This window comes from Castor canadensis, chromosome 14 (genome assembly GCF_047511655.1).
Source record: "Castor canadensis chromosome 14, mCasCan1.hap1v2, whole genome shotgun sequence".
In the NCBI taxonomy this organism is placed as follows: domain Eukaryota; kingdom Metazoa; phylum Chordata; class Mammalia; order Rodentia; family Castoridae; genus Castor; species Castor canadensis.
In genome coordinates, this window is record NC_133399.1 from 26156295 (window position 1) to 26181721 (window position 25427).

At 50.1% G+C, this 25427-nt stretch overlaps 1 protein-coding gene across 12 annotated transcripts in view; it reads right to left on the reverse strand.

Moving 5' to 3' along the window:
• The window catches only part of Dnm2 (dynamin 2), a 73997-nt gene that overhangs the window by 31024 nt on the left and 17546 nt on the right, over positions 1–25427 (reverse strand). For all 12 annotated transcript variants that reach the window (XM_074054066.1, XM_074054068.1, XM_074054067.1 and 9 more), the window contains exons 2-7: positions 18532–18605; positions 9475–9624; positions 7798–8001; positions 4567–4665; positions 2207–2367; positions 153–295 (exon numbers count right to left, since the gene is read on the reverse strand). In XM_074054066.1, coding sequence (XP_073910167.1) covers positions 153–295; positions 2207–2367; positions 4567–4665; positions 7798–8001; positions 9475–9624; positions 18532–18605 — 831 coding nt within the window. The remainder of the gene's footprint in view (positions 1–152; positions 296–2206; positions 2368–4566; positions 4666–7797; positions 8002–9474; positions 9625–18531; positions 18606–25427) is intronic.

Here is a 25427-nt window from a genome sequence, read left to right on the forward strand (position 1 = left end):
TCTGTCCCATTCACTAACACGAGCCTGGCTTTAGGACAGGGTCTGACACATTAGGAACTCTCAACCAATGTTTGTCGAATGACTAAACGAGCAGACAGGTTCCACACAGCCGAAAGAGCCGTGGCTGGTAAAGAGGGAGGGGCAGCACTTACTGCAGCAGGGCTTTGGTTTTGCGAGTGGGGTCGTCAGGCCGGAAGTTCTTATACTCCTCCACCTCCTTCTCCAGGGATAGCAGCTGGCTCTGCAACTTGCTGCGCAGGGCCGGCAGCGACTCCCGGATGTGGTTGGTCAGTTGCTGCAGGAGAGAGGATGCAGTTAATGTGGGCAGGAGGCCGGCAGGGTCAATGCCACCCTCTGCCCAGCATACCCCATAACCTTGGGTGGAAGCAGAAACATGCAGCTATGGCCACGCGCAAACCCGGAGCAAGGAGAGGAGGCCAGCATGGCTGTCCAAAGAAGAGAGAGGCTACAAGAGCCACAATAGCCTACAGGCAGATCAAGAGTGGCTGCGCCATGAGGATGTACAGGCCAAACAGCTCCACAGGACCCTGAGCAAAGGAATGAAGGACAGGCAACGGCCTGTCTAATGCACAGATCGAAAGGCAGCCCTACAGACTAAGTAAGACAGAAAGGTCTCCCAGGAGAGGTGTGCACATCTGCTGGGCTCCCTTCTGTGAAGAAAAGGGACAGAGCCAGGATGCAGCTTTGCAGGGGCTGGATTTGCATCAACAGAGCAAAGACAGCACTGGAAGAGACAAATGTGGGATCCAGGAGAGAAGGGAGTAGAGGCTGACAGAAGGAGACCCTCGTTGCTCTCCTTTAAGATCTATGGTTCTACTTTTTGTTGTGTATTTTTATTTTGGGTCAGTACTGGGGTTTGAGCTTAAACCTTTACACCCACTAGGCAGGCACTTTACCACTTAAGCCACTCCACCAGCCCTTTTTTGTGATGGTTTTTTTGAGATAGGGTCTTGAGAATGATTTGCTGAGGCTGGCTTCGAACCATGATCTTCCTGATCTCTGCCTCCTGAGCTGCCACTGGCACCAGCTTGGTTTTACGTTTATTTGTGAGTTCTTGGAGGCTGGAACCCAGAGCCTCCTGCATGCTAGCTCTGCCACTGAGCTACACCCTGGCTGTTTGTTGTGCTTTTGAACCATGTGAATTTGTTAACCGGTCACCAACTTTAAAAGGGAGGTAGAGAAGCACAAAAGGACAGGGGATGATCCTTTCAATGGGCTGTGGGGGAACAAAACTTGATAAAGAGCAGTGAGTGTGTCATGGCTGGCCAGAGTGGGAGAGCACAGGGAAAGGAAGCAAAGATGGAGCAAGATAAACCAGGAAGAGAAGGAGGAAGAAGGGTCCTTTACTGTAGGCATGGGCTCCCCAAGATCTGTGACTGTGTCATCCTTTATGGGAAGGAGGAGTCCTTTCTGCTATCATGGACAGAAAGAAACCCAGGCAGGGTCATGATTAGTAAGAGTGGGGTCTGCAGGAGGAAGGGAAGGAAGGAAGGGAAAGACAGGGTTGCATCACTGCATAGATTTTAAGTGTTTATTTACTTATTTGTTTTGGTGGCACTGTTCTTGTCGATAAGCCCTGTGAATACACTACCTATGGAAAGAGTGACTAGAAAACAATGAAACACCAGTGAGGCTGGTGTCAGATCCTCTGGCCTGTCATGCAGCAGAAGTGCTATGCACTGAACACCCATGGTCCCACCGAATGCAGTGACCGTTCTCTTGATGGACAGTCGGAAAAGCAGGGGCAAGATCACCTGCTGAGAGGCTGGGCTGGGTTTTGCCCCTTGAGGGTCAGGCTGCAGAGGGCTCTGACTTAGCGCCAGTCTGGTGCTGCCTGCTACTTGGTGAGCCCAGGTGACCTCTGAGCAGATCACCAACCCCAGGAAATGTCTGCAAAGTTCTGGGCATGTGACTAAATAATTACATGCCAATTAAATGCTAATTAAAGTAACCGTGATAATAATAGCCTTGCTAAAAATAGTCACAGTAGCAACTTACTAAACACCATTCATCTCCAGGCTCGGCATTAAATACTCTTATTATGAGAACGGCAAATGTGGATTGAACACATTTTGGCTAAAACAAGTCCTGTGCTGGACTAAGGAAAGCCAAAGTGTGGTTAGATGCTGTTGCGCAGTGCGCAGCCTGAACCACTGTGTTTGACGGGCCTAAACCCTCATTGTACCTGATTCAAGGTCTTCTGCAGGTGTGGGGTACCCATGCGGTCAGCCATGTGCCGGTAGGCGGGGTGGGAGAGGAAAAACTTCCTCTCTGCTGCCAGTGCCGCACGGATGTCCTTCTTGCCTTCAATGTCTTTCTGGCTACGGTTCACCACGCCAATGTAGCCTGCAGGGAGAAAGTCAGGGTAGGGGCTATGCTGGGCAAATAGTTCACAAGACTCTATCTTGAAAATAACCAACACAAGAAAGGGCTGGCAGAGTGACTCAAGTGGTAGAGCGCCTGCCTAGCAAGCATGAGGCCATGGGTTCAAATCCCGGTGCTACAAAGAAAGAAAAGAAAAAAAAATTGAAAAGTAAGCTAAGTGTGGTGAACACCTGTCATCCTGACATGTAGAAGGCTAAGGCAGGAATATCAGCTTCATGCCAACACCAGCCTGGGTTACATAGAGAGACCCCACCTCAAAAAAAAATACTGAGGTTCCTCTTGTGAGAACACTTGAACAGGAACCTGAACCATCCTCCATCTACATGAAATAACCAGTTGACTGGGAATGACAATTGGTCAAATCCTAAGTGTGGGATGTGGTAGGGTCTGGTTTCTTTACAAATGAATGGCATAGAAAAACAAAAGGGATAAAAAGCAATATTTGAAAAGAAATGTGGGGGCTGGGGGTGTGGCTTAAGCGGTAGAGTGCCTACCTAGTAAGCATGAGGCCCTGACTTCAAACCCCAATACACCAAAAAAAAGAAAAAAAAAAAGAGACAGATAAAGAATATGTGGTTATTTCTGTATTAACTGAGCAGAAAACCTAGGACTTGCTTTCTCCCCTGGAAGGAAGACAGCAGTAACTGACAAGGACGTATGGGGACTCAGTATCAGCTGTGAGTAACAGGCACTGAAGCAGGGTGGCAGGGCCATGTAGGCCCCACGAACCTTTCTCTTTGCTTTTTTAGAGTATTCAAAAAGTTCATAATAGCCAGGTGCCGGTGGCTCACACCTGTAATCCTAGCTACTCAGGAGGCAGAGATCAGGAGGATCATGGTTCAAAGCCAGCCCAGGCAAATAGTTCTCCAGACCCTATCCTGAAAAAACCTTCACAAAAATAGGGCTGGTGGAGTGGTTCAAGGTATAGGCCCTGAGTTCAAGCCCCAGTACCTCAAAAATAGAAAGCAGTAACAAAATTAACAAAAGGGGCCTGGGGTGTTGCAGCTGAGAAGTAGAAAATATGCCAGCATAGGTGAGCCCTAGATTTTAGCCCCAGCACCACAAAAACAAGAACATAATAAATTGATTAATGAAAGTTAATCTGGATGTGGTGCTGAATGCCTGTAATCACAGTACTTGGGAGGCTGAGGCAAGAGAATTGGGAGTTCCAGGCCAGTTTGGGCTACATAGTAAGACCCATTCTCAAAAAGTAAAACAACAAAATTACAAGGGGCTGAAAGTGTGGTTCAGTGGTAGAGCATGTGCTTAATGTTCACAACACGTCCATTTCCAACACCAGAACCAAAAAAATTAAAAAAATTAAAAAGTCCCAGAGTACTGTTTGAAAAGAAAGCCACAGAGAACCAGCTAGTGGCTGTCTGGGGAAGCAGGGCTGGGCAGAGTTCAGTGTCTGTATACTTGTTTTCTAATGTTCCAGAAAGGAGCAGGTATTAACTATATAATTATAAACAATATATGCAAATAAAAAGCAGAAGACACATATGCAACAGGCATGGTGGCACATGTCTGTAAACCTAGCACTCGGGACGCAGAGGCACGAGGATACTCTAAGGCCAGTGTGGGTTATGTGGTGAGACCCCATCTCAAAAACAAAATCCAGCAAGGCCCTGGTGGCTCACGGCTGTAATCCTACCTACTGGGGAGGCTGAGATCACGAGGATCAGGATTTGCAGTCAGCCTGGACAAATAGTTTGTGAGACCCCCATCTCTAAAATAACCAGAGCAAAAATGGGACTGGAGGTGTGACAAAAGCAGTAAAGTGCCTGTGTAGCAAGCGTGAAGCCCTGAGATCAAACCCCAGTCCCACCAAGAAATAAAAGATATAAAAAAGTTCAAATATAAGTGCCAGGGACATGGTGGTTTTATGGTGGCATGCTTGTCTAGCACTCTCAAGATACTGGGTACCATTCCCAGTACCACAAAACAAAACAAAGAAAAGGGCATGGTAGAGAGGAGGCCCAAACAATGTGTACACATGTGAGTAAATATAAAAACGATGAAATTAAAAAAAAAAAAAAAAAAAAAGATTTCAAGCTCTTAAAAAAAAAAAAAGCACAAATGCTTATCCCAGCCCATCCCCTCTCTCCCAGCACCCTCTTGGTGCCCCCTACACCATGGTCCCAGTCTCCCAAGCTGTACCTCTTCTCAAGGGGAGCAACTTGTTCTCTAAGACGTCCCTGGCATCAGTGCCTTCGTCCATCAGGTCCAGCTTGGTGATGACGCCAATGGTCCGCAGGCCTGAAAGAGCCCAAGGTGACAGGGTGCCATGAGGAAGGAGCACAGGCTGCTTGCCCCAGGTCACTTTTCACCAAATTGGCCCTGCCACTGTCAGGCCATGTGACTGGGGACAAGCTATATGTTACTTGCCTGGACCCCCATTTCCTGAGTATCCAATGCAGACAGTTAAGGGCGGCTATCAGAGGGCTATGTGCATGGATGACCCTAGCATGTGGCAAATGCCATTAGTAAATGGCCACCACCATTGTCATCACTTGTGTCAGCATCAGTACCCCTGCTGCAGGGCCCTGGGGACACAATGCGGCCCAGGTCAGTTTCAAAGTGTGCTCCTTGAGTACTGTGCTAAGAGCCCTCCTGCTCACATTCTGCAGGTCAGAGGGCAAGGGGGCCACACTGGGAAACAGTCACAAAGCTGGTACCCAGTTGGAAGGGGAGAGATGGAGCCAGGCAGTGAGTGGGATGTGACTGGGATGGGATTCTGGGGGCATCAACTTCAGTGGAAATGTCTGATCCCATTGGAGCATTGTTCATGAGAACAGAAACAACCCCAATGTCGAGGAAAAGGGAGGGGGTAAGTCAACAAGGCTTACCTCAAATGGCAACACAGCCCTCCCAAGGAAAAACACACACTATCACTATAGTATAAAGTAGGAACATACACATACAACAGGAAACTAAGGAAAGATTGTCCTATTTTTAAAAATAAGAATTGGGCTGGTTAGAGTGACTCAAGTGGTAGAGCACCTGCCTAACAGGCAAGAGGCCCTGAGTTCAAATCCCAGTACCACCAAAAAAAAAAAAGTTAAAAATGAGTTTATAGGTCAGGCAAGGATTTACAGGTCATGCCTGTAATCCCACCTATTCAGGAGGTGGAGATTGGGAGTACTGCATTCAAAGCCAGCCTGGGCAAAAACTTCTCGCAATCCCATCTTCATCAGTAAAGCTGGGCGGGTGGTGTGCGCTTGTCATCCCAGCTGTACGGGAAGCACAAACAGGAGGGCCCTAGTTCAGGCCATCCTCAGCAAAAAGTGTAAGACCCTATCTGAAAAATAACTAAAGCAAAAAGGGCTGGGTGTGTGGGAGCACCTAGGAAGAGTGAGGCCCTGTGTTCAAATCCCAGTATCACCAAAAAAGAAAAGACAGCTTGCATGTAAAGTAACTTTGGAAGGACTTTTACCAGCATGACTAACAGGACCTCTGCAGGAGGGGAGCTGTCACATTCTGGGCTCTTGATTTTTCCATGGTTTTGTTTTCATTTTGGTAATAACCATGAATATTTTCAAAGGCATAAAAATAAATGGTTTTAAAGAAGGCCAGTGTCGGGGTGGGGTGGGGGACAACAAATGGAGCTTCCCTGCACTGGTATCTGTTCTCATGTTACCTCAAACTTCTGTCATAGTCACACCCCATTTCACGTGAAGACAGCACATGACGTGACTAACGTTGACTGGAAGGCAGGGGTAGCCCCTCCCTAGACAGCAAGTCCCAGAAGCCTCTGAGGAGGCTGGGACAGTGGAGGTGCTCAGATCGCAGCCTTGCACAGGTCTCCTTGCTGGATTATGAACACCCCAGACTCAAGCCAACCCTGACTATTGGCACCTACTGTCCATTTTCCTGGATTTTGTCTCTTTTCATCTTTCTGCTCTTGTTTGAAACTGACCTCCCCTAGGGACCTGATCACCCAACTACTGTGCAAAGGCTACATTTCCTCCCTGGCACTTACCACTGTCACAACCATCTCCTGCACTTACTGCCTGGTTCTATTTTTCTCTGTCTCTCACTGGAGTATCTGATTCCCAGGATCTCATTGATTGTGTCCCCTGCTGGATGCCCCAGGCCAAAACAAGGCCTGGCATGCAGCCTAATTAACATTCACTGGATCAATGGCTATGTGAAAGATTTCACTCTGCAAACGCCTGGTCAGGGCTATGCCCTAGTAACTGTCTGGACATGCTTTGGTAACTCACCCACTGCCTTTACCAGCTTGGCTCTACTAGTGTGTGGACCTCGGCAGTCCTCACAGCAACTGGACAGCTAGACCACGGATGGGGTGGATAAGTAACTAACTCAATGGTGGAATTAGGACTCACCATCTGTACCCTGGGAAGGCTGGTGCTATAGTTTAGATTTTTTTTTTTTTGCAGTACTGGAGCTTGAACTCAGGGTCTCCGAGCTTGCTAGGCAGGCACTTTTACCACTTCAGTCACTCCACCAGCCCTTTTTTGAGTTGAGTATTTTTGAGATAGGGTCTCATGAACTATTTGCCCAGGGCTGATCTCTGCCTCCCAAGCAGCTCGGATTATAGGTGTGTGCTACTGGCATCTGGCTTATTTAAGATCTTATGTGTCCCCCAAAGGCCCATGTGTTAAAGGCTTGGTCCACAGTCCAGTGCTATTGGATATGCTATGGCCCTTTAACTGGTGGGGTCTACTGGGAGGTCCTTAGGTCACTGGCGAGTGCCCACACAGGGGATTACAGGAACACAATTTTCCTCTCTTCTCTCTTTTTTTCTGTTTTTGCAGCACTGGGGAAGGAACCCAGGGCCTCATTCATGCTAGCCAAATACTCCCTCACCAAGCCACACCCCCAGTCCCCTTTTTTCTCTTTTTCGCTCTCTGATTATGAGGTGCATGGGTTCCACCATGATGTACTGCTTCATCACAGGCCCAAAGCAACAGGGCAAACTGATCTCACAGACTGGAACCTCCAAAACTGTGAAGCAAAATAAACCTTTCTCTCTCTCTCTCTTATTTATTTATTTAGCTGCACTGGGATTTGAACTCAGGGCCTCACACTTGCTAGGCAGGTGCTCTTACCACTTGGGCCTCTTTACCAGCCCTGAACCTTTTCTCTTTTTAAGTTGACTGTCTCTGGTATTTGTTATAGTGTTGGAAAGCTGACTAACAGCCGGACTCTTCCACTGCCCTAGCCTATTCTCTCGGGCTGGCAGAATAGGTAGGACTATGTCTGAAGAGGAATGTCCAACTTCCCCTCTCAGGAAACACCACTATTACAAGACTTCACAGGAAATATAGTGTCCGCAGAGGCCCCTTCCTAATGTGGCCACGTGCCAAAGAGAATGCCAGTGCCAGGGCTGGAAGAGGGTGCTGCTGCCCTGGGGCCTGTGGTCACCTTGGGGGTCCACCTCCTTGGCCAGCTTGAGGGCATCCGAGTTGGCCAAGTCCATGTTGGCAGGTGTGACAGCCAAGATGAGACTGCTCTCCCGGCTGATGAACTGCAGGATCATGTCCTTGATCTGGTACTCAATGTCTGCAGGCTGGTCGCCCACAGGCACCTTGGTGATGCCCGGGAGGTCGATGAGGGTCAAGTTCAGCACTAGGAGGGAAATCAGAAGGAAAGGTAGTGAGAGCCCAGGAAAGGGGAGGCACACACAGTCCTACAGAGATCCACATGCTGTCTCCACGTTCCAAGAGAGGGTTAGATCTCAAGACATCTCCTGACGTTCCCTCTGGACCACACCTTTTTCTTTCATCTTAATGCAGTGCTACAGATGGAGCCCAGGGCCTCACAAAAAGAGCCAAGTGCTCTACCACTGAGCCACACCTCCAGGCGTCATCCACACCTTTGATCCAGTACTCCCCTTCTAGGATCCAAGCCCACCGACACACCCTCCCAGCAATAGAGATGTCTCAATTCTGGCACTTCCATTTTTGATTAGAATTCATGCAAGTGGCTAAATAAATCCTAGCCTATCCATCCATCCGTTCATTCAGCCAAGACAGGAGCCATTAAAAACAAAGGATGAGACAGGCTTGGTGGTACAAACCTGTAATCCCACACCTGGGAAAAAGGAGGATATGAGTTTAAGGCCAGCCTGGACTACATACCAAGATCCTGGTCTCAAAAAGTCAAAACTAAACTGGGCATCAGTGGTCCATGCTTGTAATCCTAGTCACCAGGAGACAGAGATCAAGCGAATGGTGGTTCACAGTCAGCCCTGGGCAAATAGTTCATGAGATGCTATCTCAAAAAAATCTATCATAAAAAAGGGCCAGAAGAATGGCTCAGTTGGTAGAGCCCCTGCCTCGAAAGTGTGAGGCTCTGAGTTCAAATCACAGTACCACCAAAAAACAAAGAAACAAACAAAAAATCCCATCACCAGGGAGCCATGCTAAGGAGTCAGAGTATGCAGGGATTATCCCAAAATGCCTCTGAAGTAGTAGCAACACATCTAGCCCCCAGACCTGCTGGGAGCTAAATATGGCTGCAAGCTGCGATCTCCACGCAGTTTTAAAATCAGCACGTTTTGTACAGAAGTCTGGTTTTTGGTTCCTCCTGAGGAACCAGGATATCTAGCTGACTTAAGCCAAGGGTGTTGGTATTTTAATTTAATTTTACTTTATTTATTTATTTATGGTGGTATTGGGGTTTGAACTCAGGGATTCATGATTAGGTAGATTTATTTTATTCTTTTAAATGCAAAATTTTTATTTATTTATTTATTTGTTTATTTATTTATTTAGAGACAGGGTCTCACTCTTTAGTTCAGGCTGGCTTGAACTCTTGATTCTCCTTTCTCAGCCTCTTGAGTGCTGGGATTATAGGCACGTACCACACCCAGCTTCTTGTTGGTCTTCTGAAAAAGGGCACACGGCTGCAATATGTCCCAGTCCCCACTACTCCCCACAGCCTTCCTGGCCTCTGGTGTTCCTCTTAGAGCCGTGTGCATGTAAAGAGAAGAAGGAGGAAGCGTATACTTTGTGAGTGGGCAGTTCCTAACAGTGACTGGCAGAAAGTGGTCTTTCCTCTGCCACCACATCTGGTGGGTTCCCCGTCCATACTACCTACCATGGGGTGAGTAGACCCGCAGGTTGATGGGCACTGGGGAAATGCCTTTGTTGGTCCCCGTTACCCTGTCGGTCTCCGCTTCGATCTCCTGCCGAACTTCATCAAAATCTGTAAACTTTTTGGACTTGCAGTGCAAAAACTCAGCATATTCTGAAAAGAAAAGAAAGAAGGTTCAAGATGAGAAAGAGGCGCTCAAGAAAGGTGGAGGTATGGAACTCCACACCTGCGACTCCAGCTGCTCGTGAGGCAGAGACTGGAAGGATCAAGAATCAAGGCCATCTTGGGCAAAAAGTTAGCAAGACCCCATCTCAGTCAATAAGCCCGGCACAGTGGTGTGTGCCTGCGACCCTAGTTACACAGGAGGGAAGGACAGGCAGGAGCATCACAGTCTGAGACTGGCCCGGGGAAAAACGGGAGACCCAAGGCTCAGAGTATAGGGCACTAGCACTAGGCCCTGGATTCAATCTCCAGTGCCACCAAAAAGAACCCAAACAAAGCAAAACAACAAAAAGCAAACCTAAAAGGGCTAGGAGTAGGGCTCAAGTGGAAGTGGTAGAGCGCCTGCCTAGCAAGCATAAGTTCCACCCCCAGTAAACCAAAAAAGAAGAAGAAAGAAAAGCACTGAGTGACTCTAGGAACTCAGGAGGTGAGGGAGTGTGACAAGTACTGAGGGGCTCTTGTAGAAAGTCTGCTGCAGACCCTGGCGATTCCTCAGGGAATAACACCTGGGGAACACCCCTTACCTCACATGCCTGACAGTAACTACTTTGGAATTTGGACTTTTTCAAATTTTGAAATATTCGCATAGACACAGTGAGCTAACTTGGGGATGGGACCTAAGTCTAAACCTGAAATTCATTTTGGTTCCATGCATAGCTGATCCGTGTGACATGAAGTTCATTTTCTATGCTTTTTTCTTTTTTTTTTTGTCAGCACTGGAGTTTGAACTCAGGGCCCTATACTTGCTAGGCAGGCTACTTGAGCCACAACCCCAGCTGGCTTTTATTCACAGTCATTGGTGCTCATGTGTGTGGACTACAATCCATCATGTACAGTCAGGTGTAGAATTTTCCACTCATAGCATCACATTGGCACTCAGAAAAAGCTGTGGATTTTGGAGCATTTATGATTTTGGATTTTTGAATCAGGAAGGCTCGGACTGTCTGGCAAAGGCTCATCTGGGGACCAGAGGGTCTCATGTAGCATTTTATATCTTGGTATCATTTTGTGTGTGTGTGTGGTACTGCGGTGTTGAAGTTAGGGCCTTCACCTTGAACCATTCCACCAGCCCTTTTTTAGTGATCTCTGTCTCCTGAGTAGCTAGGATCACAGGCCTGAGCCACTGGTGCACGGCTCTTTTTTTTTTGTTTGCTTGTTTGAGGCAGAGTTTCGATATGTGGCCCAGACTGGCCTTGAACCTGGATCCTCCTGCCTCAGATGCCTAAGTACTGGAATTACAGGCATGCACTAACACATCTGACTTCATCACATATTATGAGTTTTGCTTTTTTTTTTAAATTGAACAGGTGGCTGTGATCAGTGTTCATTTATTCTGTTTTGTCTTTCTGTAGTGGTTGGGATTAAACCTTGCACATGTAAACAGGCATTCTACCACCAAGCTATAAACCCAGCCCAGATCTTTTTTTTTTTTTTTAAATGAACAGACTCAATGAGAAAACAACAGATCACACCACCCAGAGAGAAGGTAAGTGTATCTGAGAAGCTTCAGTGTTTACACGACACTGAGTTCTGGGTCCTAACATACAACCTCCATCATGGCAGGTCACAGTCAAAGGAGATAGAAGCCAATCCTAGTAGAATGGGAAGCCACAACACATCCCAGCTATGGGAGAAGCCCTGGAGCATATCATGGGACTCCTGTCCTTCCCCCAGACGCCTCCAAGGTATGGAGAACAGGGCAACCCTGCTGACCTGCCAAAGCCTACCTAATCCTGCCTACTCAAGGGATCCCCCCCACCCGCCCAACACACACACACACACACATACACACACACACACAGAGGAGAACTGCTCTGTGTCAATTTAAGAGTCTGGGAACAATAGGAAGGTGTACAGGGAACAAGTAACAAAGGAGGCCATCTGTGTCCTCTGAGAGGCCAGCCAGGGCAAATAGTTCACAAGATCTCATTTCCAAAATAACCAGAGCAAAATGGACGGGTGGTGTGGCTCAAGTGGTAGAGCATCTGCTTAGTTAAGTGCAAAGCCCTGAGTTCAAACCCCGGTCCCACCAAAACAAAAAAAAGCACTGCCTGAACCAGGGTGGCAGCTTTCCTCCTCAGAATGGCTGCAAGATGCTTTAACAGTACAGGGGCCTTAGACACCAGGTTTTCTCAGCAACAGGAAGAGACAAGATGAAACTTGAAACTGGGCATAGTACCTACTACCCTCCTAGGGCTACAAAGGTACTAACATTGACAACAGGCTCTGGGTTCTTTAACTCCTTTAGCCAAGGGTTGGGGAGCTCTCCAGGTGGGCCATGTGAGTGGTCAGTGTTCTCAAGAGGGGACTGGTGCCAGTGCCCTTCAAGGGTCCCACAAGCCAGAGAACCTGAGAAGCCTGGGCTGACAGATGGGGACCACAGGTCCCTGTGTGATGTACTATTCTGCAACCACTTGGGGGTGGGATACAACTATACTTTCCAATTTACTCATGTCTTGGCCATTACCCATGTCTGTACTGATTTCAAGAGTAAATAAAGCTGCCTGATGTCCCATCAAAAAAAAAAAGAAAAGAAAAGAAAAAAAGATCGGGGGAGCAAGTCACACTGGAAAAGAAGTCAGAGAACTAGGGCACCACTGAAAGGTAGAGATGTCCACTGGTGTTTGTCAAAACTGGAGGTAACTTTGACCTCCATCAGGAAGAGACTTGGCTACAGAAATGGCACAGCCACAAGCTGCCTCAAAGGAGGGGACCCAGAGAGACCTCTGGATGTAGGAAGCCTGGGCAGGTAAAGGAAGTACAAAGAAGTGAGAGCAAGGAGGCTCATGTCCCATCACCGGGCTCTACTGTCGATGGCTGGCAGTCAGCCCTCGCCCCCTCGGTCATGCCCTGCATGTGGTCCCTCGCATTCCAGTCTCTCAGCAGGTAGGCAGTTCCATGATGCCCATTTCAAAGATGAGGAAGCTGAGGCCCAGACAGGTAAGGTGACTGAGACATGGACCTCAGATAACCTGGCCTTCCAAGCCTCAAGGCCTTTTGGGGCCCCCAGTAGGCTCAAGTCTATGTACAGCATGGGTGCTGGCCACCCGGAAGCAGGAGCAGTGAGGACAAGGGCTGGAGGATCTTGGATCACCTCCCCCAGCCCACCATGCTATCAGCTGACCCAGTTCCTAAGGACAGCTGCTCTGGCTCTCCACAGGGACAAGAGGAAACACTCAGCCTCTTTTCCTGTGACAGCCACTAAAAATGGAACAGCTTCCCAACCCCCACAGAATTTCACTATGTTCTCCAGGCCTTGGGTTGGCCACCTCCATCAAGGAGTGGAGGAGACAGTGGAATGGAAGAGGGGCCAGAGATCTGGATCTGGGTCCTGCCAGGCCTCACCTCTCCCAGCTCCTCTAGGGCCAGCCTGCCTGTAGGCAGCTTTCCCTGAGTCCTGCATCTTGGCCTCCTTCTCTGGCTAAGTCAGGTCACTTTGAACTGTTTATGGGACAGGAACCTGAGGGTTCCAGCTCCTGGGAGCCCAGAATCCATTGAATGTTATTAGCTTAGTCTGCAGTGGAGAGCCTGCCCAGGCCTCAGCCTCCAGATCTGTAAAATGGGCAAGCCAACAGGGCCTGTGTCAGGACTTGAGAGATTAACACTCGCACAGGGAAAGTGACAGTCAGCCATGCTGCCATCTGAGTGGGCAGAGGACCCCAAGGCACAATATGGCAAGGGGAAAGGTGGAAGCAGAGAGCTCCATCATTTCCATGATTTGCACAAGAGGCAGTCTAGACAAGGCAAGCTACTCTCGAAAGTCACACAGCAACCTCCCCACCACACCTCCTGTAGGTCCTGATACAAACATTCCCTTTCCTTGGACATGCTCAGATGCTGGCGATGATTTTGTTAATGATCTGCTGTCTCAAAGCGTATGTCAGGGACCTTAAGGCGGAGCTCCCTCTTGACTTGTCCGCAGCAGCCAAGGCTACCAAGCTACAGCCAGCTATGCCTATCCTGGTCTTCACTGCGAAGCTGCACCCCTCCCTCCTTCCTGGTCAGTGTTTCCAGGTGACAAAGCCAGTTCCTCTGGCCCTGGACTCAGCCCTGTAGCATCAAGTCACACACCCCCACTGGCAGCAGAGTGATTCCGCCACCCTGCACTCTGGGCCAGAAAGGACACTTCCAGGGGCTCTCAGCTGGCTTCACAGGCCCTAGTTAGTCTGGCACACAGCAGGAAGAAAGGAAGAAACTGGGCCCTCAGCCAGCAGCCACAATGCCAACCCCAGCCAACCACTGCGTGACTTCCCCAGAGTGACCTAACTGTGGGCTCCAAGGAGGCACCACCAGGGGTTCTAGTGGCGCTGCCTCCCTTCCAAGCCCATGTGCCCCATGGAGGCTGAGCTGTGAGCATGGAGACTGGGTTTGGGTGCTGCTCTCCCCTCGGTCTGGCACATGCTAACTCCTTGTTACTAAGGGTCAGATGCTCTAACCTAGAAGCGCATCACCACCCCTGACTCCCAACAGGCCCCTACTGTGCTAAGCAGCCCACCTGGAAAGGCACGAGGAAATAGTCCGAAGACTGTCTCCAGTTCCCCCAGGGAGCCCTGTCACAGACATCAGAAGACAGTCTTCCTGCCCCAAAGGCGGTCATGTGGCATTTCCTAGCAGTTGTGAAAGGCCAGTTCCTGCTGGGAAATCTGCCTTCAGCCCTGCCCCTCAGGCTCCGGGAGGTTGACTCAGAGGCACCCCACAGGATTTGGGGAAGTAATATGAAGATAAGAGGGAGGGGTGTGCTCCTCGTGCCATGGCGCCACAGCCTCACCACACCCAGCTGGGGCTTCCAGTCCTCCACTCAGTGACTCAGTTTCCCCACAATGCAATGAGTCAGTACAGAAAGGGCAAAGAGAGACTCTACCCCATAGCTACCCAATCTCCTCCACTCCCAGGCAGGCAATGAACAAAACCAGCAGGCTGACCCCTGATGGCAGGACGAGATAAGATCTGCTTCTCTAAACCTGGCACCGTGGCAGACATGCCTTGGCATGGAAGACTAGAGGCTCAGACACACTTGACTACAAAGGACCCGTTCATGCAGGACTTTTCAGAGCCTTTAGCTAACCAAGACAAGGGCACAGCACAAGGCATTTCACATTCCGGTTTGGTCCTTGGCTTGAGACAAGCAGTGAACATCTCTCAGTGGGGGACACACTGCCACTCAGAAGGTGACAGTGCAGGCTGGTGTCCTAACCATCCTCCAGACAGAGCCAGGCTTCAATACACTCACTTTTTTCTTAAACACAGAAGCACCTCAGAGCCTGGCAAGTATGGTGAGATTACTAGTCTGCAGCTAAGGACCCAGCCAGGTCTCAGTCTTTGCCCTGCCCCCTGCAGACAACAGAGGTACAGGGTTTATAAAAAGGGCTCCTGGGGGGAAGGTGCTGGAAAAAAGTAGTGGACAACCTTGTCTTCTTTTTTTCTTTTTGAGACAGGGTCTCACTATGTAGCTCAGGTTGGCCTCGAACTCGCAATCTTTCTGGCTCAGTGTCCTGAATGCTGGGATTATAGCTGTGCACCACCATGCCTGCTTCTTCTTCTGCCTGCTTCTTCTTCTTTTTTTAAAATATGGAATCTTATTATGTTGCTTTTAAACTTGCAGAGTTTCAAGCAGTCCTCCTGCCTCATCCCCCAGAACGGCTGGCACTGCAGGTGCCGGTCACTGAGTGGACAGCACCGCCCACTTTCCATTGGAAAAGAAGGGCGCTCAGCAGCCCTGGCAGGGCACGCAGACTCATGGCATAAGGTGAGAAAGGTGGACAAAGCAGATTGGCATCCCTGCCTCGGGGTGCTGCCATACCAGTGATAAGACTGTGACAAAAACATGAGAACTGGTTGTGTCATCTAACACATGCTGCAGGGTTACCAAATGACCAGGCTGGGATAGGGGTGGGGGCCCCCCAGCAGAGGAGGTGCAGCCGTTCTAGGCAGGGAACACAGTGAGCACAAAGGCCCCCGTCATGGTGACAAAGGAGTCTGAGGATCAGCAAGGAGACTGTGCCAGCAGCAGGGGACCAAAAGGAGCTGAGCAGCCACCAAGAGCTGTTCAAGGTCACTAAGTTGATGGGAAGCCTGGGAACCAAGTCCTGACATTTTTTCTTTGGCTTCACAAGCACAGACCAAGGTCAAGGTCACGATCAAGGCAAGGGTGGGGTTCTCAGCAGGCCTCATCATCCACATTCCATGCAGACAGCATCCCCGCACCCAGGGTTTATAGGCCCAAGGGTGGTACCCAATGAGGGCAGAGTTCACACACAGGCCACTAAACTTCCTGGTGGCTGCGGTCAGTCACGGGTAATTTTTAAACAGTGCCAGGCAAAGTAATGCTTCACCAGACCAGCCTGAACAAGAAGCCAGGCAGCCCTGAGTGCCTCAGGAGTCAGAGGGGAGCACTCAGGCCCAGCCTCAGGGGCCATGACTTTGGGGTAGCTATGCACTACAACCCTTTGTATATGGGGAAACTGAGGTATAGAAAGGAAAGTCTGAGTCCCTGACCAGTAAGTGGTAACAACCTGGCTCTGAAACTAGGTCCTCGAGAGCCAGTTTGAGGATAGTAGAATCTCTAGGAGCCCATGTAGACTCCCAAAGTTCTGCAATGTAACCATTTGCTTCCTTTTCTTTTTTTTTGGTACTGGGGTTTGAACTCAGAGTCTATACCTTGTGCAACTCCACCAGCTTTTTTGTTATGGGTGTTTTGAGACAGGGTCTCGTGAACTATTCACCCGGAGCTGGCTTCAAACCACAATCCTCCTGATCTTTGTCTCCTGGGTAGCTAGGACTACAGGTGTGAGCCACCAGTGCCCAGCTGCTTCCCTCTGATAGGCAGAGTATCCTGCCTTTCTCAGCTCGGGGCCTCTGCTATTGGATGCCTACCCTGCAGTTCACTATAGACTGTCCTTCTCCCTTGTGGCCCGGCTTTGGCCTCTCGCTTGCTACCACACCATCTCCTTTCCTCTCCCTGTCCCTCCTCCGGTGGGCTATGCCTGGTCTCCAGTATCCCCAGCCCACAGTGCTGCCCAGACAGCACTGCCTGCACCTCTCACCCTACCTCCCACATCTGCTGTCTCACCAGGCTGGGACTAGGGGGACCATGTTGATGCACTGATGCTGCCTTCCTGGTGTCCCACTAAACCCCAGCACAGAATGGTCACTAATCAGGATCACTGAGGCTGGAGATACCAGCCTCATCCTGTGGGAGACACAGGATGGGCCACTGCCATGTGAGACACTCCCAGGGCTTCCTCTCCTTCCCCTCCCCCAAAGCCCAACACAACTGTGTCTATCTTCACGGCTGCTGCCCTGTCCTGCCCCAGCACCTGCTCCTGCCTTCTTCCAGGTGCCATGAGTCCCTCCCAGAAGCCATCAGGATCAGGTCAACCAAATGCTGCATTTCCCAAGAGCAGGCCTCCAGCTGGGCTCTCAAGATGACGGTCCCTGTGCCCTCAGCTCTGAGTGGGACTGCCCACTGATGTAACTCTTTATCCAGCTGGGAACTGGGCAAGAGGTTCTGTCCATGGTGCTCCTGGCCAGAGAGGCAGAGGGGCCTGTCATGTGTCCCCACATGAAGGAATTTCAGTTTCTCTGACAGCCCACACTGGGGTTCACCCACACTGGCTCTGCTATGAATGTAGGCATATCCCAATGTACCTGTCACCCTCAGTTCCAAGGTCACCTCCTTGCAGAGGCCCTCTGAGGCAGAGTCCCCTTCCCCACACCACACTCATTCTCCTCTGATGAGGGTTAGACATGCACAGTGTCCTCTTGCTCTCTCCCCAGTCTCCCTCATCTAACCCCTGGGGACCATGGGAGAGCAAGTGGCAGATGGTGACCCCTAAACCCCAGTCCCTGAAGCAGCCTGTGACACACAGTTAAGTGCTCAGTGGACCACTGCTATGTGACAGGGCCTCTGTGGGGGTGACAGATGAACCCTTCCCAGTCCCCACAACAACAGTAACAGCAATCTTCCAAGGCAAGAAGCCAGGTAACCAATTCTCCCAACAAGCTGTCCACTCAGCCATCAGGGTGGTGCTCGCAAGAGCCGGGTGCATGCCAGACAGACTTACTGAATAATGTGGTCTTCCCAGCATTTCCTGTCACTGTACAGGGGGTACATGGGTGGTAAGGGGTCCTCCCCAGGGGTCAGGTCAGGGACCTAGAATATCTTGGTTCCCTGCTGCAGCAACGTCACCTGGAAACTCATGACAAATGCCACATGGAGATTCTTGTCTGGAAAGCCCTAACTCTGCCTCCACTTCTCTAGCACTGCTGATTGGATGGCTGATCGAGAGGTGGCAGCCCATTGGCCCCACTGTGGCCTATCACATTGCAGAGCTAACAAAGATGAGGATCTGAGCCAATCCACCACCACTAACTTTGCAGACACACCCCTATGCTGGGTGTCTCAGGCCAGATCCCCCTGGCTGAGGATCCCTTGCTGAAAAGGGGCTAAGCCTCAGTTTCTCTTGTCTGCAAAATCAGCTACAGAAAATCTCTGGGGAAAACTGGCAACGTGTGAATAACATCTAGAAACAATTCCTTTTCTTGGGTCTGGTTTGGTGAGGAAAGTGTCCCTATTGCACAGAGACATACAATGAAGCATTTTGAGCTGTCCTGTTCTACTGATTTAGAAAGCAATTATGGCACCTGCTGGCCTTTTCACAGTTGAGGACTCTGGGGATGGGGGAGCTCATTGAGCTCTTTTTTCAACTTCCCTGCACACACAGGATGAGTGAATTCAACCCAAATGACAGCTGAGGATCCAAGATGCCTCTCTGGGGCTTTGGCTCCTCCCAGGCACCACATTCATGTTCATTTCCTGATGCAGGTGCCACCTCATACCTGTTTTTGAGAAGATGAGTTGCAGGATGAGAGGCCGCCGAGTGACGATCCCTGAGCCTCGGGGAAGGAAGTCCCTGTGAGAGAAGAAAGGGACAGAAGTTATTCATAAGTCTCGCTGCGGGGGCAGGAAGTGCGGTCACACATGGTCTGCAACACTGTCTCTTGCAAACCTCAGCAAAGACACCAACCTCAGCTGGGTTCTGAGGAGCCCACTGGTCTTGGAGGGTCCTGAGGCCCAAGGACTGAAGGTCGCTGGGACCAAAGACAGGTTGTATTCCAGTCTTAGCACTCTCAGAAGGCTCTCTCCTTGACACATATTCAGACAACCTCTGCCATATTAAAAAGTGATCAGTGTTGGGCACAAAGCAAGGTGGTACATATCTGCAATCCCAGCTACTCAGAAGGATCAAGGTTCCAGGCCAGCCTGGCTCAAGTGGCAGAGTACCTGCCTAGCAACACAAGGCCCTAAGTTCTCTCTGCAGAGAGGCGGAGAGAGAGAGAGAGAGAGAGAAGAGATCAATACATTCTCTACCTGTTTTAAGTTATTATAACACCACACATATGGCATAAAGGCAATATAAGTGAAAAGGATGACAAATGAGGATGTGTTTCATGGCCAGAAAAGATGAAAACCACTGATTTCAGAAAGCAAATCAGTGGTTGCCTGGGGGTGGGGACCGAACTGACTGCAAAGGGAAGGAAGGAAGCCTCCTGGGGCACAGGAATGTTCTGAAATAGTACTGTGACAATGTTACCAAAACCTGCTGTGAGCTTACTCACAGTGTTTACACTGTGCTAGGTTCCATAAACCATGCTGCAGATTTCACCGTCCATATTTACACACATACCCACAAAACATAAAGCAACCTATACCAACCCACTCTGCGTACATTTGAATTGAAGCAATGTTAAAAAGGAGAAAGAAAACAGGCTGGGCTTGGTTGATCACACCTGTAATCCCAGCACTGGGAAGGCACACTTAAGCATCCCGAATTTGAAGATCCTGTCTTGGGCTGGTGGAGTGGCTCAAGTGGTTAAGAGCACCTGCCTAGCAAGCATGAAGCCCTGAGTTCAAACCCCAGTACCACATGAGAGAGAGAGAGAGAGAGAGAGAGAGAGAGAGAGAGAGAGAGAGAGAAACCCTATCTCAAAAAAGTAGGAAGGGAAAGAAAGGAAGGAGGAAGAAAAAATAATGAGCTGGAGGTGGCTCAGTAGTGGCCCTAGGCTCCTTCCCCAACACACACACACACACACACACACACACACACACACACACACACACAGAAGAAAGGAAACCAAGAGTACCCAGGTGGTCATGTAAGAAGGATATGCATGTTTACAGTTCCTTAAGTCAATGAAAAGACTGTTATTTCATGTGAAGCGGAAAAAGGGTCTCTGCTCAGGAAATTTCTAATAAGGTTTGCACCTACATGGTGGCCTGCTGGTTCTCAGCCTGGGCTGGGAAACTTTAATTACCCCACGCGCATGTCCGACATGGAGACACATGCTTCCCCTGCAAAGTACACGGTGGGCTCAAGTCCTCCAGCTTATGGGACCTCCAGGCATGCTTTGCAGTGCCTCCTCTGGCTGGTGCAGGGACAGTGCAATGATCAGGGATAGGTTGGCCTGCCTCCTCATGGGGAACTCCTCAGGCAGTAGTTCTGGAAGCCCCTGGGGAATGGGGGTGGTTTCCAGTGAACAGCAGAGCCATACCTGCGAGTTCTAGAAGCTGCCTCCCATGGAGGGTGAGGCTGGGTGTCCTGATGGAGACACTGGTTAGTACTCTTAGGACGAGGCCACCTGATGGGGTTTAGGGTCACCTGATGCAACCCTTGGATTACTGCAGGGGTGACTGCAGGGGAGGAGAGGCAGGCAGGAGGCAGGGGAGGAGGGGGCTACAGCAGGAACATGGACAGACCCTGGCCAGAACCAACGTGACTTAGGAGATAAACAACCATGACCTGGTGACAGGATGGACAGAAAAAGACCAGAACTGGGGGCCAGTGGCTCACACCTGCAAACCTACTTGGGAGGCTGAGATCAGAAGGATGAAAGTTAGAGGCCAACCTAGGGCACATAGTTCAGGAGACCCCATCTCTGAAATAACCAGAGCAAAATGGACTGGAGGTGTGGCTCAAGTGGCTTTGCAAGTGCGAAGTACTGTGTGTGTGGGGACTGAGACAAAAGAGAGACGGACCAAGGGTACAGGGCAGTCCTTAGAGGGTCCAGCCAGGTCTCAGCATCCTGTCTATTGCAGCCCTCTGCGGCAAAGTCGACTGTACACGTGGCAGGTGCTTCATGTCATTGTGCCACATTCCTGACAATGGTACAGCCGGAGGGCCCTGCCTGCCTTCACAACCCGCACCCCATGTCATGCCCGCACCCCAAGCTGTCTGTTACACCGATGGGTCTCCCATTTGGCCAGAGGAGACTGAGACAGGAAGAGCACATATGCATTGGTCAAGGTCACACGCTCAAGGGTGACTCCAGTGTTACTAAGCCAGCAAGCACTTGCCTGGGGTGGGTGTGAGGAAGACTCACTAAGAGGGCTGGGGGCTGGGCTGGCTAGGGCACGTTCTCCAAGGAAGGAGAAGGAGGATGCCAGTCACAGGCAGCCCCGGTGTGGAGTGGGCCTAGAGGGAAGAACAGAAAGAAGGCCACACACAGTCAGCTCTTCATCACAGCCCCAGCCAGAGGGACTTTCTGGACTCTCCCCTTCACATTGGCACAATGACACCAGGCTCACCAAAGACACTGGAATCTGCTGTGGGCTCTTAAACCCGTAACCCTGGCCCTGATGCTCCCAGGGTCCCAGGTCAACAGATTCACAGACAGGGACCTAAGCAGTATGAATGGAAGGAATCATACAGATGGGACAGCTGGTATCTCAGAAGCCACCGGCAGTGGCAATGACAGTGTGCGCCCTTCACAAGATTCTCCTGACTTCGCCCCTTCCATGATGGTTTGCGTGGGGGGGGGGGGGAGTACTGGGGACTGAACTCAGGCCCTCACTTATGCTATACAAGTGCTCTACCATTTGAGCTATGCCCCCAGCTTTTTTGTTGTTTCTTTTGTTTTTTGAGACGGGGTATCAATAACCTTGCGTGGACTATCTTGGAACTGGTGATCTTCCTGCCTCTGCCTCCTCAGAAACTGAGAAATACAGGTGTGCACTTACCATGCCTGGCCTCCATGACTGTATTTAAGCATGCAAGAGGAATACACCTGTGGCCAAATGACACAGAAGCAGCATGTAAGTAGGGCCACCAACATCTCCTATCTGCCATGCCTCTGTCCTATTGGGAGTGTCGAAATTCATTGTTTTATCCCCAAATCATGTTCTGCTACATGCATGTCACATGTGCCATTACACGGATGGCCCATGCTTTGCTCAGCCATTCCCTAGTTGACAGAGTTTTCTAGAATCTTCCCAGTTCAGAACCTAAAATAAAGCTGTTTGTGGTGCCAGGAATGGTGGTTCCCACCTGTAATTCCAGCACTTGGGAAAAGGATCAAGAGTTTGAGCTGGGAGAGTGGTTCAAGCAGTAGAGTGCCTGACTAGCAAGGACAAGGCCCTGAGTTCAAACTCTGGTACCACCAAAAAAAGAAAAAAAGTTATGTGAAGAGCTCAAGGCTAGCCTAGCTACACAGCAAGACCCTGTCTCAAAAACAAAACACAAAAGGGATGGGGATGTAGCTTCGTGGGAGAATACAAGTTCCTTGCAAGATGCAAGTTCCTGAGTTTCATTCCCAGCACTGTAAATAATAATAATAATATTAAATAAAGCTGGTCTGAGGATTCCCACACATGCCTCTTGTGGACCTATGTCCTCGTTTCTCTGGCTGACTCATAGGGTGGACTTGAACTTGAACAGGGAGAACTAGTCTTTGGCGACAGGGATCAGTAGTGGTTTCCCTTGGGTCAACAGACTAGACAGGTATCAGGGAGATGATAAGATGATGGAGATGTGCAGAATCTTGATCTGTGCAGTGGTTACCAGAGTGCATGTATTTATTTTAAGAAATCACAGTGTGCGCTTAGAGATATGTGAGGTTTACAACATGTATATTAAATCTCAAAAAAAGGTCATGGTGGGGGCTGGCAGAGCGGCTGGGTTCAAATCCCAGTGCTGCTAAAAAAAAGTCATGAATCTAAAAGGGCTGGGGTACAGCTCAGTAGCAGAGCGCTTGCCACAGCACTGGGTGAGGGGGGCAGGGAACGGACCCTTGGAGTCCTTGGGATGAAGTCAGTTTTCCAATGAGAAAAGTTCAGATCAAGAATTTGTCAGGGCTGGGAGTGGAGCTCAGTGTTAGTGCCCTTGCCCGGCATGAGCAAGACCCCGATTCCGTTCCCAGCACCAAAAAAATAAATAAAATAAATAAATAAAGAACTTTACACCTGAGTGGGGGGGGGGGTTAGTTATATAATGACAGCCCACCAGGCCACCGTGCAGCTGCACACATGAAAAAGAAAGAGGCTTTTATGTGCTGGCGTGGAACTTCCCTCTGGGTGTACCCTGCGAAGGTGCAGGAGAACGTGTTTGCTGCTAAAGAAAACACAAACAAAACATGAAAGAGCCTGGGGAGCGGGATGTTCAGAGGGAACATTCTGGAACACCTTTGAATTGTGTATCACACACATGCATTACTGATTCCAAAAAATTACTTAAAAACAAACGAAAAACAACAGAGTTGCTAATCACTGCCAGTGCTCACTGTAAGCCAAACCAGGAGCCGTGAACTTTCCACGGATCCGGCCACATCAAGATCTGGTGGAATAGGCCTGCTGGTTTCACCTTACAGAAGCCAGCCACCTCCGCTGGGTCACCCAGGATCTAGAAATGACAAGAACAAAGACTGAACTCCTGAAGTCCACCCAAGCCTCTGACTACCAGACTACCTGGCCTCTGGGCTTGCACATGAGGCACAGAATCTGTCACAATTCCCCAATCAGGATCATGCTTTGTTTTTTGTTTTGTTTTTTGGCAGCAGTACTGGGGGTTTGAACTCAGGGCCTGCCCCTTGAGCCACTCCATCAGCCCTTTTTTTGTGATGGGTTTTTTCAAGATAGGGTCTGTGAAGAACTTTGCCCGGGGTTGGCTTCAAAAATTGATCCTCCTCATCTCTGCTTCCTGAGTAGCCAGGATTACAGGAGTGAGCCATCAGCACCTGGCTGTTTTTTATTTTATTTGTCTTTGGTGATGCTGGAGATGCAACCCAGGGCCTCACGTGTGCCAGGCAAGCTCTGGACCACCGTCCCCAGCCCCCGGGACCACACTTTAAACCACTGGTGTTTACTTGTGTGTGCTACTACTCTGTGACTGGGCTCTGGGAGAGTCTGAGGCACCAGGCACTGAAAGGACAATGGTGATGCCCCAGACAAGGGACAATGAGAGCCACAGAAGAACATGAGGCGGGTGTGATGCCCAAGTGAAGCTCCATCCTCACAGAAGAAGGTGGCTTTCTGGGGCTAGGTCCTGGGAGACAGCAAGAAGGGCAAGCAAAGGAGGATGCGAGAGAGCCAGGCTGAGGACAAGGGTGGCCAGGCATGTGGCATGTCATACTAGGAAAGCCAGGAGCCCCGGGCTCAATTGAGGGTACTTCCAGAAGCTCCCAGATGCCTGAGTGCAAAGGTTAAGGTACCCCCTGTAGCCTGGGAATCCCCCAAAATAACCCCCAAAAGCCTCCCAGGGGCTTGATGAGGAGGGGCCTGGCCCAAATAATTTTGTGGGGGCCTTTGGGAAATGCCTTCCAAGCAGTCCTGCCTGGAACACTGACTGTCCACTTAGCTGGAAATGGAAATGACCTTTCACCCTCAACTACTTCCTCATCCCTGATCCCACCCACATCCGCAGGCCGCCAAGTCCCTTCTGCTCACTGAAAGCCATCTACCTCCTCTCTATATTTCCTGGGCACCCTGGCAGCCCAGTGTTCCAATTCTGGCTTAGCCACCTCTGAGCTATGTGACCTGGGACTGGTTTCCCTGCCTCTCTGGTCTGGGTTTTCTGGTCAATAAGTTAGCTCTGCCCACCTCAGGATGTTCCCTCTACCAGGAAACCCTTCCCTGCAGGCCCTGCCCACCTAGCCTGGATCAGAGGCTGTGGCTCATGCCTTTGCCTCTCTCCCAAATGCACTCCTGCAACATGGCCTCCAACAGAGGTTAGTCTTGTGACAGGCTGGGTGCAGTGGCTCACACCTGTAACCCTGGCTACTTGGGAGGCTGAGATCAGGAGGACTGAGGTTCAAGGGCAGCCCAGGCAAACAGTTTGTGAGACCCCAAAATAATCAGAGCAAAATGGACTGCAGGTGTGGTTCAAGCAACAGAGTACTTGCTTTGCAAGCTTAAGCCCTGAGTTCAAACTCAAAAAAAAAAAAAAACAACCCAGAGCCTGGGTTCCAAGTCCAGCTCTGTTCCCGTGGGCTATGGGCCCTGGGCATTGACTCTGCCATCTGTGGCATAGAAGGCCGCCCCTCTAACCATCCTGCTACCTGCAGGACATGGCTCCAATGCTTCACTGCTTGGAGTTTGTTTCAGAGCTCTAAAATAGTCCATTTCTCCTGGGAAGGTGATAAGGGCTCCCCATAGGGGATAGAGAGGAAGGGTACAGCTAGGAGGTGGCACCCATGGCAGATGAGAAGGTCAGGCTGCTTGCTTATTGTCTTTTGAACACAACATACCAGGAGCCCTTTGACTTGGAGTCACATTGAGGGTGGAGAGGGAGAAGATAGCCATGTGCACCAACAATGGAGTCCAAATCTCTACCTTCCCAGGAGAGGGAAAACAAACAGATAAGCAGAGGAGGATGAGTCATCAGAAGGCACCTGAGCAGCCTGGCACTGGGAGGGTGCCCAGCAAGGGCCCTGGGCCAGGATCCTTTCCTCAGCACCATATACTT